General features: G+C 35.7%; 1 protein-coding gene across 5 annotated transcripts in view; it reads left to right on the top strand.

The window, feature by feature from the left end:
• Positions 1 to 18,600, top strand: part of CDH12 (cadherin 12) — a 506,510-nt gene that overhangs the window by 379,876 nt on the left and 108,034 nt on the right. For 4 of the 5 annotated variants that reach the window (XM_072327372.1, XM_072327373.1, XM_072327374.1 and 1 more), the window contains one exon: positions 14,047 to 14,341. The exons of the other annotated variant lie outside the window; for it this stretch is intronic. In XM_072327372.1, coding sequence (XP_072183473.1) covers positions 14,047 to 14,341 — 295 coding nt within the window. The remainder of the gene's footprint in view (positions 1 to 14,046; positions 14,342 to 18,600) is intronic. 5 annotated transcript variants of the gene reach the window in all.

The raw sequence follows: 18,600 nt of genomic DNA, 5'->3' as shown, positions 1-18,600 counted from the left end.
CCCCTCTCCATTCTTGGAAAATTATTTGAGGTTCTGAAATTGAGTATTATTTGAGGTTCTGTATTCTTTCTGTGCAAGAAAAAGCTTTCAGTTGTTTCTGTTTTCATGTCTTTGATTTGTTAAAACTATAAAAAGTGGAAAGAAAACTTACCTACAAGTGTGAACTGAAGTGAAAGAAAATGTTTACTTTCACTCTGCAGGAGAGTACCCTGCTAGTACTCTGCAGGAGAGTATTCTACCAGTACTTGCAAGGGCCTAATTATTGTTGAATGATAATACAGACAATGGGAGTTTTGCCATTGACGTCCTTGAGGCCCAGTTTCAGCATTTATTGACACAGTCAGGTTTCTCTGGAGCCTGGAGAGATTTTGCCCTTGTAAATTATTTTCCCCAGGACATCTGGAAGGACCATGTGAAGAAGGATTAGGAACAAATTAACACCTCTGTTATTTCACTGAGCAGCTCTGTCAGAAAAGAGATGCAATATAAACCCACCTAGACACAGATCCTCTACCCTGTTTCTACCTTCTTCACTCTTCAAAGTCCCTGCAGCAATAACCTTGCTGCCCTGTCTCACTGGGGTAAATGACTTTCCATGCGTTTCACCTCCCCTTCCATTCCATATTGCAGCAGCAGAAATGGCTATTGTTTCATCTCGCCAGTATGAATATAAGTAGGGCACAATTACAGAGAACTGAGATCTTACCATGGCCACGCAATCATTTCTGCTTTAAAAGGGCTTTGCGGTTTATTGTTTTTATCTATTGGACCGTGTTTTCCACTCATTCTTATAAACGTTTTTCTTTATCCATTAAAAACATGAATAAATCTTGCAAGTAAATGCTTTAGCTAGAAGAAAACCACTTGTAAACTCATCTAATTTTTCAAATATAATTGCACTGGGACAATCCAGCAGAAACAATCAACATAGAGATTTATAATTGAACTGCTCGATTTGAGAAGAAATAATTTAGACTTGGGCTGTGACTTTATTTATTTATTTATAGCTTTTTGGTACATAGGTGTGAAATTTTTAATAAAAAGAAGACACCAATTTTCCAGTACTCTTACATAGTACAGCTTAATGACATGTGAAGTACAAATGTATCCATAACTTTGAACAAAAAAGGTTTCTGTCATTTGATTAATTCTGCATAACATTGTATAAATGCTGCTTGTTTCAAATAATCCAAGCCTAAAGAACAAATCCTTTCTGATTCTTTACCTATGCCTTAAGAACATGTTGTTATCCCATTGGAAAATTAATTAATTAAAATACTCTATGGGGAGAGAATTTTTCTTACGTTTGCAGAACTGACAAACAAGTTTTCAGAAAGTCAAGCTAAATGAAAATGCCAACTATGCAGCGTGTTATTTACCTGAAATGTAACAATTTACTTTTTTATTTATTATGCTATCTAACTTACTATGCTTTAAATTCTCAATATCACCTCATGTGCAATCTATTGAAATGACTGGTACTGTTCTTGAAGATCTATAATAATATTCTGAGTACATATAATTGAATAAGGAATTGCAGATTTGACTTCTTGTTATTATTTCTAATACAGCAAAGTTAGAAATAAAACTTGTATCCCTGACAGCAAAATATTTAAGGGAATTTTTGTTTCATTTTTTTTCTCCAGTTTCCTTCTTATTTCAGTATGCCCCTACTTCCACTACTGATTTTAGTCATTGTTATGCATGTAAGATGGCGTCAGGCTGAAGTGCTGAACCCATGCTGGCAGAGATGGTTTGTATGTAGGCCAACAAGGAGTGTGCTCTTGAAGCACTTTCATTCCTCTCATTCCAGAATCGCCATCTCAAAAATATGTTTCTGTTCCTCACTGTGTAGAATCCCTTTAATTTTATTCTTTCTTTGTTCAATCTACTTGCATTTAGGACACAAAATCTCATAAATTGCTACTCTGCCATTCATTTAATCAATTCCAGTGCTCTGTTTACCAGATTTCTTGCTGGTTTCAGAGAAAAAGAATGCAAGTTGATCAGATGAGAAACCTCAGTCAGTCAGTATTGGTTGTTTGTTTGTTAATTTTAAATGGTAGCATTGCTGTTTACTTTTTGATTGTTATATGAATTTTACCTGGACCTCAATTAAAGATGTACACCAAGATATAGTGTTTTTACAATAACGTTTCAGCAATATGGAAGATATTTACAATGTAATCCTCTCCTATGCTTCTTGTGAAACATGGAGAAAATCAACAATCTTCTGTGGGGAAAAATGATTTCCTCATTCAGCTCAATTCAGCTTTTTAAAAGCTGTTTCTAAGGAAATTTTGCAGCTAGAATATAACTGCATTCTTGGAATTCAAACATATGTGCAGAGCATAAAGATTAATTCCTACAGATGCTCTGCTTTACTGTCCATGGCTCTATCTCATGCAATGTAAGCATTATTGATTAATGAATGTTAGATCATTTTGTATTTTATTTTGTATAATGCTGTCTTCTTTTTTGAGGGCCAAGGTAAATAAAGACTAGATGATGAAAAATACAGATAATATTCTTTTCAACTTATAATACCCTGTACCTGTAAATATCTTAAAATTATCCCTCAAATTTATTTAAATTTGTTTATTTATTTCTGTGATAGAAACTAAGATAACTAAGAAGATAGGGTTTTTGTTTTTCTGTTTCTTTTTGTGTGTGTGTGTGTTGTGTTTTTTGTTTGTTTGTTTGTTTTTATTTGTTTTTCTTTTTTTTTTTTTTCTTTTTCCTATTTAGAAAAGGGAAGTAGTTAAATACTTTATGATATTTATCTGGTCACAGTGACACAGTGACAGACAGGTTGAAGTGGAATATTTCTATTCTGTCCTTCCCTACCTGCTCAGAAGTGTCATTTATCAAGCAAAAAGAGAAACCTTAGCTGACAGTGCTTTACAGCAAATGTGATTTACAGAGCAGGTTTTTTGTATTCAACATAGCATTAAATTTAAATACACGAGGAAAAGAATTTTTATACTCATTTTCAATCTAATCAGTGGAGAAAAATATTTGAAGTATTAATATTAAGAAAAAAAGAGAATGCTTAATCAGCACCAACAAAATTTAATAGGCCCTTGCTTTTAGATCCCCAAGTTAAGATTGGCATTGAAGAATATACCAAAATAAATATAAAATGAAGTGCCATAAGATTTATTTGCTACTTTAGGTTCCAATCAATGTCAAATTAAACATAAACTTGTACAATCAGTTTAGAATCTTTGACCTCTCCAAATGCAATGGACTTAAGCAGGAAGTCTTTCAGCATATGTTTCCAGGTATGCCTTTATTCAGAAAGGTAGAGACCCTACAGCTCTTGTCTTTCTTATTGTTTTCTAACTACAGGAAACAGTTCTTTTAGACTTGACCTTAGTGGCAGCTTTATTGTATTTATAACTTGTGTATTTATCATTAGTGTTTTTTATTAAATATTATATTTTAGATATACACACAATAAAGATTTCAGCATAGGAGAGCCACTGGGTAGTGCAACAGGAGTCTGTATGGTGATCTGTGTCCCTCCATGTCTCTGAATATCAGGAAACTGTGGCTACCTAAAGCAAGGTAAACCTAATTTAGGGAGTCTTAGGAGAAGCTGCCTCTGCAATTTTTGGACAGCTGAGTCAAACAGCCCAAGTCAGATCTGAAGAGTCAGGCTAAAAGAGGCTAGCTTTAGCTAGATAGGATGTTACAATAGAGGGAAATTTGGAAGTGTGAGGGATTTAATTTGACTCTAGCAGTTGGGAGCAGAGAAATGAACATCACCCTGGGAAGCACTGTGAGGGTGCAGAGAGCCACAGGTGCCATTCCACACATACTTCTTCCATGATGGCTGTTAGTAGGCAGCTTTTATTATTATTATTATTTGCTTCTCACTTCTCAAGCAGGGTATATGACGATACACTGTCTTCCTGGTGACGTATTCATAGTTAATCCTTCAGTGTACACAAAGGTATTGCCATTGGCAGCAGTAGGGCGATTTCTATGAGGAAAAACTGTCCCTGGAAATTGAGCAGCTGTGGCTACAGCTTCCAAGGGAAATCAAAATATCAAGGAAAACATTGTCCATAATGCTACGGCCCATAATTAGATGAGATACGGAATTTCAAACACAGTTCACATGGGATTTGGTATTCAAACATGTGTCCCCTGAAGCTGATTGTATGTTCAGTGTAAAGCCTGTGTAGTTAACATATAAGGAATATGGAACACAAACTATATGATTTTGTGTCTTGCAGCTGAAGGCATCTATAGTGTAGTTCTACAGAAAATGAATTACCTTCACACACTCTTGCAAGACAACAGACCTTCTCATTTTGCTTGGCAAGTACATACACTTCATTTTACACTGAAAATATCTAACCTTACCAACAGCTTAATTTCTGGAACTTCCATGTCAGACACAAATTTGTCAGACTCCCTCTGCTGCCATCTGTCACCTGGCAACAATATGGAAAGTAATATTGGTGGGAAGGGTCAACCTCTAGTGCCATACTACCAACATCCACATCTGATGTCATGGGCCAGCATAATAAAATAAATAGGATTTACTTTTGGAGAAGCCCTCATATTTATTCATACATTGTAATACATATTTTCATGCACTGATCTTTTATATATGTTATGGAAGTGGCACAACAGGGAATATAATGCTAAATAATGTATTCCAGTAAGTATATGTTATCTAGAAAGATGCAGGTATTTTTTGCTTCACTTACAGATTCCTATTTCAAAGGGGAAATAATACAATCATATATACTAGCTACAAAGAGCACCACACACTTGTATTTGCCATTTTAGTTAATTACAGCAATATGGAGTGTTTTGCAGATCCTACACAATTAAGTAGCAAGAATGCAGAATTTGGTTGTAATGGCTTTCCTTCATTTGATTTTAGAATTAAAAAGTAAATATTGCTTTGAAAAGGAACATTATCTGCTGCTTAGAACTGTGATGATTTATTTTTTCTTTCCTCAGAATCTTGATCATCATAACTTCCCATTCTTCGTTTCTCAGTTTCAGACATACCTTCCAACATAGCCACCAGGCTTCCAGCCAGATGCTGATGTGGACTGAGAATCATCATTTTCAGAGGTGTAAATCAAACTATCTCTACTGTTGCCAACTGAAATGCATTCATCCATGAGAGGCAGTGTCTTGCACAGATTCCTTTGAACCAGAAGATAGCTTACCATGAATTTCAAGTACATTGTAGTAAAAGGAAAATACTACATCTGTTCACAGGGATATGTATGCAGCATTGCTTTACTCATCTGATGTGTTGAGGTCTTTGGACCTAAGGATTTCAGATTCAATCCCCTGCTATGTTTCTGTGAAATATTTTACAAAATTCTGAAATTACAAAAGTGCAATGTGATGAAGAATTTCCACTGAGCTGTCACCAGCAGCTGCACGCTTCATTATAGATGATCTTAATTCAGTAAGATGCACAGAACTGCATTGGAGAAATAAGAAATTGGAATTTGCTGTATTTCCTCTTGTGTTTTTTGTTTGTTTGTTTGTTTGTTTGTTTTGTTTTTTCCTCTTCAGTTATTGTCTAATTGCTGTTACTGAAATGTGTTGTTGGAATCTGTGTTTTTGTTGTTCCCATACTGTTGTAGGTAAAAACCTCAACAGATTCTTGCTCCCATCATCTGTCTCAGTTCTGCAGAACACTGATGTTTTCAAAGTATCCCTCTTTTCCAAGCAGTAACAAAAGTGTGTGAATACCACAACAGTGTGCTGAAGAAAGCCTCTGTGTCAACCTAACCATTTGTTACAGCTCAAGAGGTGGCATACTGAATTTCAGAAGCTAGATGTGGCACCATGGATATCTGTGATGAGAATTGGAGGAAGACCATCTCTGATTGCATACTAAGATGTTTTTAAAAACTGGGGGGAAAAAAAATAATCATCCAGTACCTAACACAGCTCTTCTGGCAAGATCTCTACTGAAGACTTCTCTGTTTCATAAAATAAAAAGTAGTTTTTTAAGCCAACATGATTTAAGCTTGAAAGACTTGAAATAATGAACATCCTGACAGCTTTTCAGATACTCTGCATACACAGATTTGAGCAAGATGAAGATGTCACATTAAGTCTTATTTATTATTTCTCCCAAATGAAATTCAACACAGCTATGGTCTGAAACTAGTTGACACACTGTAATTTGGAGTTGAGTTCAGTAAGAATATGAATTATGCAAAACTGAATTCCAATATTAATTCTTACATTTAATTTAAAAAGAGACGCTCAGGACACAGTTTCTGTATGCATCAACTCTGGCTGAAATGATGGTTCAAAAATCATGATCAGAAGTATTTGCAACTTGTAACTTACATGTATAATTACTTGTATATTCAATAAGTTAATGTTGATAGAACTTTCAATTTGTGCAATTGATTTAATTTGGAAAGAAAAAGATAATTATTTCAGAATGTGCTTTTGCACGTTACTTTTTAATTCAGCATAATGCAGCAAAAATATTTTTTTTCTGGAGGAACATAGAATAACATAAATTCATAGCTCTTTAAGTCATTGATGATGAGAAAGATAAGGATTCATTTGAACAGATAGGTCAGGTAGCGGTTTTGTTCTTCACTAATTTGTTCCTAATGACTTATTTGCCATCAATATTACTAACTGGCAGCAACACTCATTATTGGAAAAGTCTGTTCTGACTTAGTATGCTTAAACTAAATCCCTGTGACAGAAGGAGATAATGGTTTTATTTAATTGGATGATCAGTGATTTAATTTAAATAAAACTCAGCTTTATTTGACAAACAAATCATTAGGAAAGGGGTAGAAAACCTTCCTATTTAATTCCTCTTGAATAAGAATGTATACTAATCTAAATTGAACAGTATATAAAAGGTACTTAAGAAAGCAGAACCATGGTTTTTTTTGTTGTTTGTTTTTTTGTTTGTTTTTTTAATCACTTTTATAAAAATTAGATAAGAATCTTGAAGGTATATACTTTACAAAACATAAAGAAACTATAACAATATGTTCCTAAGAAAATTATTCATGATCATAAGATATGCACAGCATACTATTCCAACTAATTAATTTTAGTCTTAGCTTATTATATATATATATGCATGTATATATATATATATTTTCTTTGAGTTATTTAATTATTGTTTAATATTGTCATAGAACTACGAAAGACTATTTGTGGGTGGACATGCCTATTAAAAATACTTTACAAAACTAGTACAAAGATATTTCTTCTTATTGCAAATGACAGTTTTCAGCCTTATAAGGAAACAAAACTATATTTTCCGAACAATCTACATAAACCATTATTTTCCTCCTTATTTATTTATTTATTTTTATTTTTCTTTCTTTTATTGCATCATTTTAGTTGCCGTTTCTTTCCATATGCTTATATTGTGTCCTGACTCTTCCTGACACCAGCTTTAGTCTGGGATTTTGGCTGATTAATGCACATTAGCTGCATACTCGAAAGGTGCCTTTAGTCATCCAAATTTTTGGATCAATAAACATCTACAGTGAATGTGACATGAGCAGATAATGTCATGTCCCTAGATGTCCTCTGAAGGGTGTCTCCATGTGTGCATGTGATGAAAACAGGAGGAAATAAAAGTATTTGATTTGAATAGCAGCAATTGCTCTGTTCTTCAGGTTAGTTAATTTCCTGAATTAAAGTCTGTGACCCCACTACCTTGTATTGTGCAGGGAGAGGGAAAAAAATCAGGTTCTGTTTTTAGTTGGGAGAAATAACAACATTTATATAAAAGCCACAAATGACAATCGAATGTTCAAGTTTTAAATGAAACTCTGCAATCTATGCAGATCACAGAATACTTGCCAATATAAAATCTGTTATGTGATACATATCTTCACAAATAACTCTCTTTATAAAGGGCATACTTCCAAATACAGTTTTCCTAAGTGGATTGTATCAAAGGTTTTTCGTTTACATCCTCTTCTGCATTGGTCATCTTTGTTCCACCACACAGACTTTAAAGATCAGGATTGCCATAGTACTTCTACTTTGAATCTGCCTTTTCCATACAGAAATGATGATTCTTCTTTTCCTGAGTTCAGGCTATCATTTCACATTTGTGGTCTTAATGCATTAATGGATTTCAGTCCGATTATTTTGACTTCTTGAACAGCTTTTGTTGCAAATGTTATGCAAAAAACACCACAGGGGAGGGAAAGCTGGTGGCTACAGAGCAAATGGGAATTCTTAGAAGTACTTACAGAAAATAATGGAATTATGTCCTAAAACGTATTGCATAATGAAAAATCCTGTAGAAATATAGGTATAGGGTTTATAAGTAGTACCATTGTATGTTCATAGAAGGGTTAATATCTTGGAACATTCAACTATGAACTGCCTTTATAGCTTTTAAATTTGTCTACTGGTAATAGATAAATTGAAAAATGATTTTTTTAGCCTGTGATACTGGTAATGGAAGAAAACTCAGTTCAACCTTCCCTGACTTTTAAAAATTTTTTATTCTCTCTTATTTTTTTCTTCCCATAGCTCTTGTTCTTGCATACCCTGGGTGTGGATAATGATAATATTATTTTAAATCTGGTATATCTTGGAATTTAAGTTTAGGGTTTTTTTCTTTGTTTTGTAGGTTATTGGTTTGCTTTTGCTTTCTTCACCAATATCTGTGAATTCACAAAGTATTTTGACTTTCCAAAACATCCGAAGTTCATTAATGCAAGTGACTGAGGTTTTAAGATGTACAGTTGAGAATCAGATGCATAGGATGCTGTGGAATGTACTACTATGGAAAATACATTTCTGATCCATGCTACTGCCATGCTCAGTTTTGCAAGGAGTATAAAGTAGTTCTTGAAGTATGCTAAACTAACTCATGCATTTGGTGATCTTTCCTGTGTTTACAGAAGCTGTTTAAAATTCTGCATCTGTATAAACTCTTGAAGTGACACTGAGTTAATAACACTGAATTGTTAAAGCTATAAGTTGATAAAATCTTCTTCTAGGAAAAAAAAAAAAAAAAAAAAAAAAAAAAAAAAAAAAAAAAAAAAAAAAAAAAAACCTGTTTGTTTTACTGAGCTCATCTGTCAGGATGTGCTTAGTTCACTATTGGTAATGAGTAAAAGTTCTCAGAGGCCACCAGAGGCCACTTTCTTGTTTCAAAAGGTCCTTCTCATAAAAAGCGTGTCCTTATGCATCATCTGATTTTCTGACGGACATCGCTACTTCAAAATTAATCTCTACCACAGAATATTAACAAAGTTAATCTCTGCCTTTAGAAACAGACCATCGGTGGAAGTGAGGAAAAAGTAGGTCTGGAGGATTTAAAATGTTGCATCACAAAAGGAAGTCTTAGGCAGACATTCGGGTGTTAATGGTCTCATGAATTGAGTACCGCTTTTTTTTTTTTTTTTTTCTTTTTTCCTTAATTGTTCTTTAGCACTCTGACTTTGAACCTTCTTAGGTCGATCTTTTTCTACAGGGCAGTAGCAACTTCCAGAGAAAAGACTTGTAGTGTCCTGCAGAACAGCACTCAGACTCACGAAAGTCGGAATGTAAGGTAGTTTATTTCAGGTGTATACACCGGCACACTGGGGGAGCTTGTGCCGCCCCAACTGCACAATTAGTGTCTCTCAAGCAGTCATATTTATACCACACAAAATGCACACTCGTGATTACACGCAGCAGGAATTGCTATCTGATTCTAGACAGTGGGTTGTCATATGCTAACTACTTCCTTGAATGTTTTTGTGCTTTTCACTCCTTCTTGGGTATGTACAGTGTATAGTCAAGTCAGTTTGAATGAATTTTCTTTTATGATTACTGGTCCAGTTTCTGATCCGAAGGTTTCAGGCCTGGAATTCCAGGAGCTTCTTCCTTTGCAATGGGCTATCAATAAGAAAAAGCCTTGCCCTAATTCTACCAAACTCCTCCCAAGTCCTACCTATTCCTAGTAAAGTAATCCCCTCCCTAAACTCCACATAAGCTCCCCCAAGTCCTGCCTATTCTTGGTAAACCACACCCCAAACTCCACCTCTGAAGAAAGGTTTCCTCCCTTCTTTGATTTCCATGGAATTTTTTGTGGGCCTCCCCCTGTACATGTACAGGGGGCCCCCCTATACAACTCCCCTGTACAGCTCCCCTGTACAGGGATCATCCTAGGGTTTCTACCTTTACTCAGTAGTGTTTTGATTTTGAAAATATTCTACTAAAATATTCCACTAAAATACTATCTATTCAACTAAAATACTAAAATTTTCTACTATTAAATATGCTACTAAAATGTTGTACTTATACTACTTCTTTCTTATTTTCCCCAAACAATTTTAGAAGATTTTGAATTCCTGCAGAATTATTTCCACTGTTATTTTGTAAACATTTGTAAGAGTTTACAAAACCAAATAAATTGGCTTTGTTTTTAAAAGTGGTGGTAAGGAAACACAGGAAATGTTATATACTGCCATAACATTTATTGCAATAATCATACTGCTTACTTGCAATTAGACATAACTTCCTATAGAATTAATATATAATTACTTCTTGGCACGCTTGTAGTGAGTTGTATTAGCAACTTTTTCCTTTTCTCTGAAGCAAACTAGCTGTCAGCTACTTGCAGTCTGAAGCAGACTGTTAGATCATGCGGCCCAGTAGACTGACTCAGTCTGGCATCTGGTATTGGATGTGATTCAAGAATACTGTCATAGTTCCTGCATAGATTTACACAACGTACTTCACAATATCTTCCATCTTATTATTCATACTTGATTTTTTGTCAGTTTTTTCCTGTGCCATATGTGTTATTGTTTGTAACCATTAACAAGAATTACGGGATAATGTGCCTTTATCTGCCATTACAGAAAAACAGTCATACATTTTTTGCACTAACAGATTTTGCTGCAAGAAATGCTTAATCTTATGCTTATGGTAGATTTTTCCAATGATCTGACCCTAAAATTGTCTGTGTTATTCCTTTGAGTTTTCAAACCTTTATGGTATTTTTAACATTCAGGATTTACAGAGAAAATGTAGTTGTGAAGAAAATTTATATGAATACTCTCATTTGTACCACACAGTCTTAATAAATTCAAGTAATTCTGAAATGTAAAGATCAGGGGAGTTTCAATAAGATTTTTGTGGTTATGCAATTGTCTTGTAGTTTTGTTCAAATAGCAAAGCAGGAATTAGAAAATAAGTATAAATCAGAAGGAAAAATGGAAACCAGAACAAGACTACTGATGTACATGGTGTCAGAAAAAGTAGTTGCAAAATTGCAAAATTTCCATATGTTCTTCAGCACAAAATGTGTCTTTTCTCCTAATTCAATACAGTGTCTAGCATATAAAACCAAGATACCTAGCACACATTTATTCTTTAGCTTAATCTGCTTTCTTGAAAATTTTAAGCATTCATTGCCAAGACTACTTTCTAGTGCTCACTGTTCATTGATAGGGGGTTGGACTAGATGACCTTTAAATGTCCCTTCCAACTCAAATGATGCTGTGATTCAAGTCCAGCCAGTGGTAGTTCATCTGTCCTTGCATCTGAATGTCAATGTTGTATCTCTTTTTATTGCTGGAGAATTTAGTTCAATTTAAATTAAAGCAATCAGCTATTTAACTACAGTAATTAGATGCTTTGTAACATTTAATTGCCCCACAAATTGCATGGCTCAATATGGGTTACAAATAAGTATGCATTTGCCCATTGTCTAGCAACAGCATTTGAGGAGCCTATAACATAGTATGATTTGATGAAATAAACACAGTGTGACAAATCCTAACTAATGCAATTCTGGTTAAATCAATGAAGTGATTTTTGGGTTTTACCATCTGAGTGTTATTTCTGAAGCACTGTAAACACAACCAAACTACAGAATTGCTAATACTACTAATTACCAAGTCCAGTAAATTTGAAAGAGATTTGCTTGAGCTTGTCTTCTTATATCCTTTCATTCTTTTAGCAGACATTGTTTTGCTTTCTTCTTGTTATATTTTTTATTTTTTCCCCTACAAGGGAAAAAAGAATATGTATATGCAGCTATTTCTCTGTAGTATAATCCTAGCTTGATTTGTTACTAATTGAATGTAAACCCTTCAGCTGGCAATCAGAGAGATTCAACCATCTCAGATTTAATTCCAAGTCTGATAACAGTGTATGGGAGAAGAGCATGGTTTCCTGTTTACAAATCCTTGCTTCGATATCATATTCTTCTTCCTCGTGATATTCCTTCTTCCAAGATTATGGAGAAAGGGAGACACTGCATTAAAGCCTAGACATACTTTAATACAGTGAAATAAGTAAGAAAATGCTGAGATTCCCTTTATAAAATTACATTTTTCTGTGAGCTTTCTCAGCATCTTTTTGATTTATTGTTTTGTTTCACTTCATTTGTGTCTGCAAGCCTCTATCTGATAATGGAAGAAAAATAGCAAGTTTTAGGTGAGCAAGGTATAATGGAACAGCAGGATGCTTGCGAGCCACTTAAATTAAAATGATGAGAAAGAAATAGATATTAATTATCTCAGGCTGTATTATCTTTTCATTTCACAAGCAGGGAATATTTAACTCCCCAGGAAGAAAAGAATTAACTTCCATTGAATTTTTCCATACTGAACCAGTGCTCCAGAAGCAAAATGCTTCCTTTCAGACTGGAGAAATAATTTAAAATCCTGTATGGGGGGGTGACTAGATGAAAGATCAGAATCCAGTTTGTTCACTGAGCAGGAATGATGAAATGAAAAGGTAGACAAAGAAGAGACTATGTTTATGTTCACTCTATCCCGCAAACTATGACCTCCTCCACAGTCACAAGGACCTACTCTCAATTTCAAGGCAATAACTATAAATGTTAATAATTGCCTTTTCCTCTTTCTCTGTAGCTTAGCTTCTTGCCCCATTACCAAAACCATTATGTTTCTCAGTAATTCATTCTCTACATAATCTCATTTCATGTCCCATGTTTCCTTTATTGTGTTTCACCTTGGGCAGTACATCATGTAAATAAAGCCTATATCCATAATCTGCTTAAAGAGAATTCACTCTTGAAAACTCCATTCCAACCTGTGTCCATTATAGCAAATCTCTTTAGACCTCATTAGGTGGAACAAGCAGGTGAGTATTTTAAAAGCTATTTCAGCATCTGTGATGTAACCTTGAGTACATATTCAGAACTTCTAGTTATATTTAAAGGATGAACATGAATCAGATAAAGACATTGAGAAAGATGTTCGTTGGACCGTATCTCTACTGCAAAAACGCCTACATTTTCTGTTAAAGATAATGTTATAGTAGACAGTGATCAAAAAGACAAACACTAATTCTTGAAGATTTTTAAGTATTTTCTCAAAGTAGAAATAGAGATTTAACAGTCAAATAGGCCGGAGAATGTGCAAATTGGTATTGAAGATGAAAATGATTTAGTTAGAACTGACATTTTTATTTGTATTTTTCCAATAAGGAAGAGAAAGCCTAGCTTCAAACTATCTGTATCTTAGAAAGCATAGAAATAAATGAATTAATGTTTGTGGAAAAGAGGTAGTACTTTTAAATTCTGTTTCATATGTATAATCATAGAGGAGCAGTGCATTGTCCTAGTTAAGCCAGGTTTGACTTTGAGTTTGTTTAGCATTTCAACAAGCTGTGTGTGAAAATGAGCTGATTCTCTTCTGTTTCTGTGAAAGCCAAATGCCTGTGAAGGATTTTGACACCCTTTCATGTCATCTCACATTTGTTTGATGCAGTTATTGGTGTTTTTCCATTATTGGTCTTAGGTTTGGTTTCTAACAAAACCAAAGCCCTTTTTCATTGCATTTATTGTAGTGAGCGGCATTCATGGCAGAAAACAGGTAGAATTTGAAATGCTGCCTGTCCTAGATACCAGATAGAGCTAAAAATATTAACATTCTACCTGTATTTTCACTGTGCACTTAAAGACATAGGAAATTGGTTCCTCTAACACCTTTTATTTTACATAAGAGGAAAATAATAATTACTTTCAAGCCTAGAAAAAGTGATTAATGTTTCTTTCCTCCCTTTTCTCTTTTTGTTCTCAAGCTTCATTCTGACTTGGACAAGGGAGTGGGCACAGTTAAATATACCCTTTCAGGAGATGGTGCTGGCACTGTTTTTACTATTGATGAGACCACAGGAGACATTCATGCCATAAGGAGCCTAGATCGAGAAGAAAAACCTTTCTACACACTCCGGGCACAGGCTGTGGATGTTGACACCAAGAAGCCACTAGAGCCTGAATCAGAGTTCATCATCAAAGTGCAGGACATTAATGATAATGAGCCAAAGTTTCTGGATGGGCCTTACATTGCCAGTGTACCAGAAATGTCTCCCGTGGGTAAGAAGCTTTAAACTCTTGATAACTAATTGCATAACACTTGATAACTTAATTGTCTAAATATGCATTTCCTGCTGAGGAGAGAAAGGGAAGGATGAAATGAAAATACATCTTAAAAAAGATGGTTAGAAATATCTCACTTTGTACTTAGAAATATGCATATTGCAGTTCCATTTTTTGCTTTATTTGCTTGTCTAAAAAGTTATTGTCCTACACAAATGAGTCCTTATAACTTTTAATTCCTGTAGACATGAGAAGAAATGGTACTCATGGCATATACTCTAACTTTCAGAGATTCTATACTCCCAGACCTGATATTGCATGTGATGAAGTGTGTTCCTTTTTCTTCCTAGTTCATGTTCGTTATTTGCTGTGAAATGTCTTGCCATTTATTGTTCCTGTCTATGCTGCTGCACAACTACTAGTATTTACATAATCCCATAGTTATGACATGAGGCAGAATTCTTTATCCTGTTACCTCATAGATGCTGAAATTAATGATTGCCATCACCTGGCAGTGACGATGAAAAAGAGAATTGGAGGAGAACCATCAAGACTTAGCTGAGGTCTTGAAAACCTATTATTCAAGATATTGACTTGTACAAAGCATTTGTCAATGTCCTAAATGACATCCTGTTCACCAAATTGGAGAAAAACAGATTTGATAGATAGACTACCCACTGGATAAGGATGGATGTCTGGGCAATCATACTCAGAGTTGCAATCAGTGTCCAAGTAGAGACCAGTAACAAATGGCACTCCTCAGGGATCAGCACTGGGACCAGTGTTATTTAAAATCTTTGTAGGCAATGTGAACGGTGGGATCAAGTGCACTCACAACAAATTTTAAGGTGACACCATGCTGAGTGGTACAGGTATGGGTTAACCCGTGACAATGCACTAGAGGGAAAGGATGCCATCCAGAAAGACCTGGACATGCTTGAGGGGTGAGCCTACAACAACCTCATAAAGTGTAATAAAGACAAGTGCAAAGCCATGCATCTGGGTTCAAGGCAATCCCAAGCATAGATAAAGGTTGAGCAGAGAATGGCTTGAGAGTAGCCATGAGGAGAAGGATTTTTGGGGTGTCAGTTAATGAAAGACTCAACATGAGCTGTCAAGGTCCACTTGCAGCTCAGAAGGCTAACCGTATCTTAGGCTGCATCAAGAGAAGTGTGACCAGCAAGTCAAGGGAGGCAATTCAGCCTTTCTACTCTGCTCTTGAGAGCTCACCTGGAGTATTGCTTCCAGTTCTGGAGCCCCAAACATAAGAAGGACATGAAGCTGTTGCAGGTCTAGAGGAGGGCCACAAAGATGAACAGAGGGCTAGAACACCTCCCTTATGAGTTCAGGCTGAGAGAGCTGGGTATCTTCAGCCTAAAGAAGAGAAGTCTCCAAAAAGACCATATAGCATCTTTCCAGCACCACAAAAGAGACCTACGAGAAAGCTGAGGAGGGACTTCTTGTAAGGGCATGGTTATGACAGGACAAGGGAAATAGCTTTAAACTGGATGAGGGTAAATTTAGGAAGAAGTTCCTTACTGTAAGGATGGTGAGGCACTGGAACAGGTTGCCCAGTGAGGTTGTGGATGCCCCATCCCTGGAATGATTCAAGGCCAGGCTGGATGGGTCTTTGAGCAACCTGGTCTAGTGGGAGGTGTCTCTGCCTACAGCAGGGGGGTTGGAACTAGATGATCTTGAAGGTCCCTTCGAAACCAAAACATTCTATGATTCTATAATCTGCGGATGTTAGGTAAAATACTAATCATAGTTTGATTTCTAGGGGAATTCTTTTCAAGGTATGCCATACACTATGGCTTTTACATTGACTGAGAGGTGCAAGAATGAGATATAGATGACTGTTATGCAACCTGCAGACATCAATTTTAAATAAATAGATTTCAGTGTATTTTCCCTTGGAAATGCAACAGCAAATGCTATAGCAAGACTACATCCTCTTGACCTCCACGTTATTCAGGCACATTCACTACCTCTAAAAGATTTACTCGTAACAGTTTATTTTCCTCCATAGCAGAAATTAAAGATGGATGAAAATTGACTGAAAAAGTGCTCTAAATGGAGACCTAAACTCCAATTTAGTGGTTACTAAAGTAGATAACTGATTTTGCTGTTGGGTTGTCTTGCAGCAAAAATACAGAAAAATGCCTTCTGTGATGCATGAGGTGATAGACAGTGCCTTCTCAGATCCAGGTCTTCCCTCTTTCATGTGCTCTCTTGTCTCTGCTCTTGCTACTACACACAAGTTCAAATTTTTCAGAGAATTAGTACTGCTAAGCAGTACTGCTTCCCATTATCAGTACTACTTAGTTGCCTAGATCTACTATTGCCTGAGGATAACATAGAAAATTACTTTGATTTTTTTAGCTAGTGCAGCATATGGTTGCTTTGGCAAAAGTACTAATAAACACTTCCTGATTTTTATACTTCAATTTTTCAGTCATCAGTTTTGAAGTCCCAGATATTTTAAACTTCACTTACTATATTTTTGCAACAGTGCCTATTATGAACTGCACTCGTGAACATTGTCTTCTGTGGAAAACATGCTACAACATGATTCATTTTCACCCTTTCTAGTCATTGTTGTGACAGGCTCTGATGACCAATGGCTTACTGTCTTTTATTGTTGCATGATACTCACATGCCAAGATTAACTGCATTTCATAGAAGCTTATGCTAAATCATCATAGAATGGCCTGGGTTGAAAAGGACCACAATGGTCATCTAGTTTCAACCCCGCTGCTATATGCAGAGTCACCATCCACTGGAACAGGCTGCCCAGAGCCACATCAAGCCTGGCCTCGAATGCCTCCCAGGGATGGGGCATCCACAACTTCCTTGGGCAACCTGTTCCAGTGCATCACCACCCTCTGAGTGAAAACCTTCTTCCTAATATCTAACCTAAACCTCCCCGTATCAATTTAAAACCATTCCCCCTTGTCCTATCACTATCCGCATGCATAAACATTAATTCCCCTCCTGTTCATACACTCTCTTCAAGTATTGGAGGGCCACAATGATGTCTCAGTGGAGCCTTCTCTCTCCTCCAAGCTAAACAAGCCCAGTTCCCTCAACCTTTTCTCACAGGAGGGGTGCTCTAGCCCTCTGATCATCTCAGCAGTCCTCTTCTGGACTCGTTCCAAGAGTTCTTTCTTGTACTGGGGGATCTAGGCCTGGATGCAGTACTCCAGATGGGGCTTCAGAAGAGCCAAGTAGACGGCAAGTTAACTGGTGATGATGAGCAGAATATAGACAAAGTTCAGAGAGAAGCAGCAAGTAAAATTCTCAAGACAACACCCAGTGTAAATACAGAGTATATATTTCATTTGGGCACTGCAGTGAAGTGAAATGTACAAAACACCTTTTAAGTTCCACACTCTGAAGTGGTGGAAGAGGAATTTACAGAGCTGGAAAGTCTTGTGAAATAAGGTGTCCTTTAGAGCCCTTACACAGTTTTGAAATTTTCATAGCTATGCTGTTCCCAGTTTTATAACATCAATTAATTGCTGTCACTGAAGTTTTGGTAGCTGAAAATATACCTTAGCATTCATTCCCAGATTCAGAGCTCTAGACCTAAAGCTATAATAAAATACTGTACCCTGCTGATAGCAAAAGATATAAAAATTCCTAGGACCCTGATATCAGGTTTTCTGAATGTAGATAACATTTAGAGATACTATGATGAGACATTTGGATACAGCACATTTTCTAATAACTGCATTATTGTCTATACATGTTTTAGGTGAAAATTTGACTCTACACTGTATGTAGAATGAGGTGTGTTGTTTTTTTTATAATTGGTTTCTGGTTTGTGTTAGTTTGTTTTTTTCTTCTTTTTAATTGGTTGATTAGTTTTTCCCTTTAATCAATACCACTCCCTAAAATATAGATATAGATATTAAGATAGTGCTCATATTTTAGAATTTACTAAAGATGAGATAATTTTCAGACTATTCAGACTACTGTTGCTCACGTAGCCATTGGAGCAAGGAGCTAAGAATACTTTATGACAGAGTATTTATTTTAGAAGGAACAATGATGTAAAGTTCCTTACAGAGAAACTCAACAGATGGAGTGGAACTAATATTTTAAGAATATAAATTACTATGTTTTTTGTTCTTAACAACAAGAACGATAAGCAACTTACAAGAGCTTAAGTGCTAGAATTTGTTTATTTGTTTGTTTTTTCCTCCTTACGTCTGGTATTGGTTTGATTTTTAACCATCCTTAACTGAAAATGT

This window comes from Excalfactoria chinensis, chromosome 2 (genome assembly GCF_039878825.1).
Source record: "Excalfactoria chinensis isolate bCotChi1 chromosome 2, bCotChi1.hap2, whole genome shotgun sequence".
NCBI lineage: Eukaryota > Metazoa > Chordata > Aves > Galliformes > Phasianidae > Excalfactoria > Excalfactoria chinensis.
The sequence above is the reverse complement of the archived record's forward strand: the minus strand, read 5'-3'. Positions and strand labels throughout refer to the sequence as shown.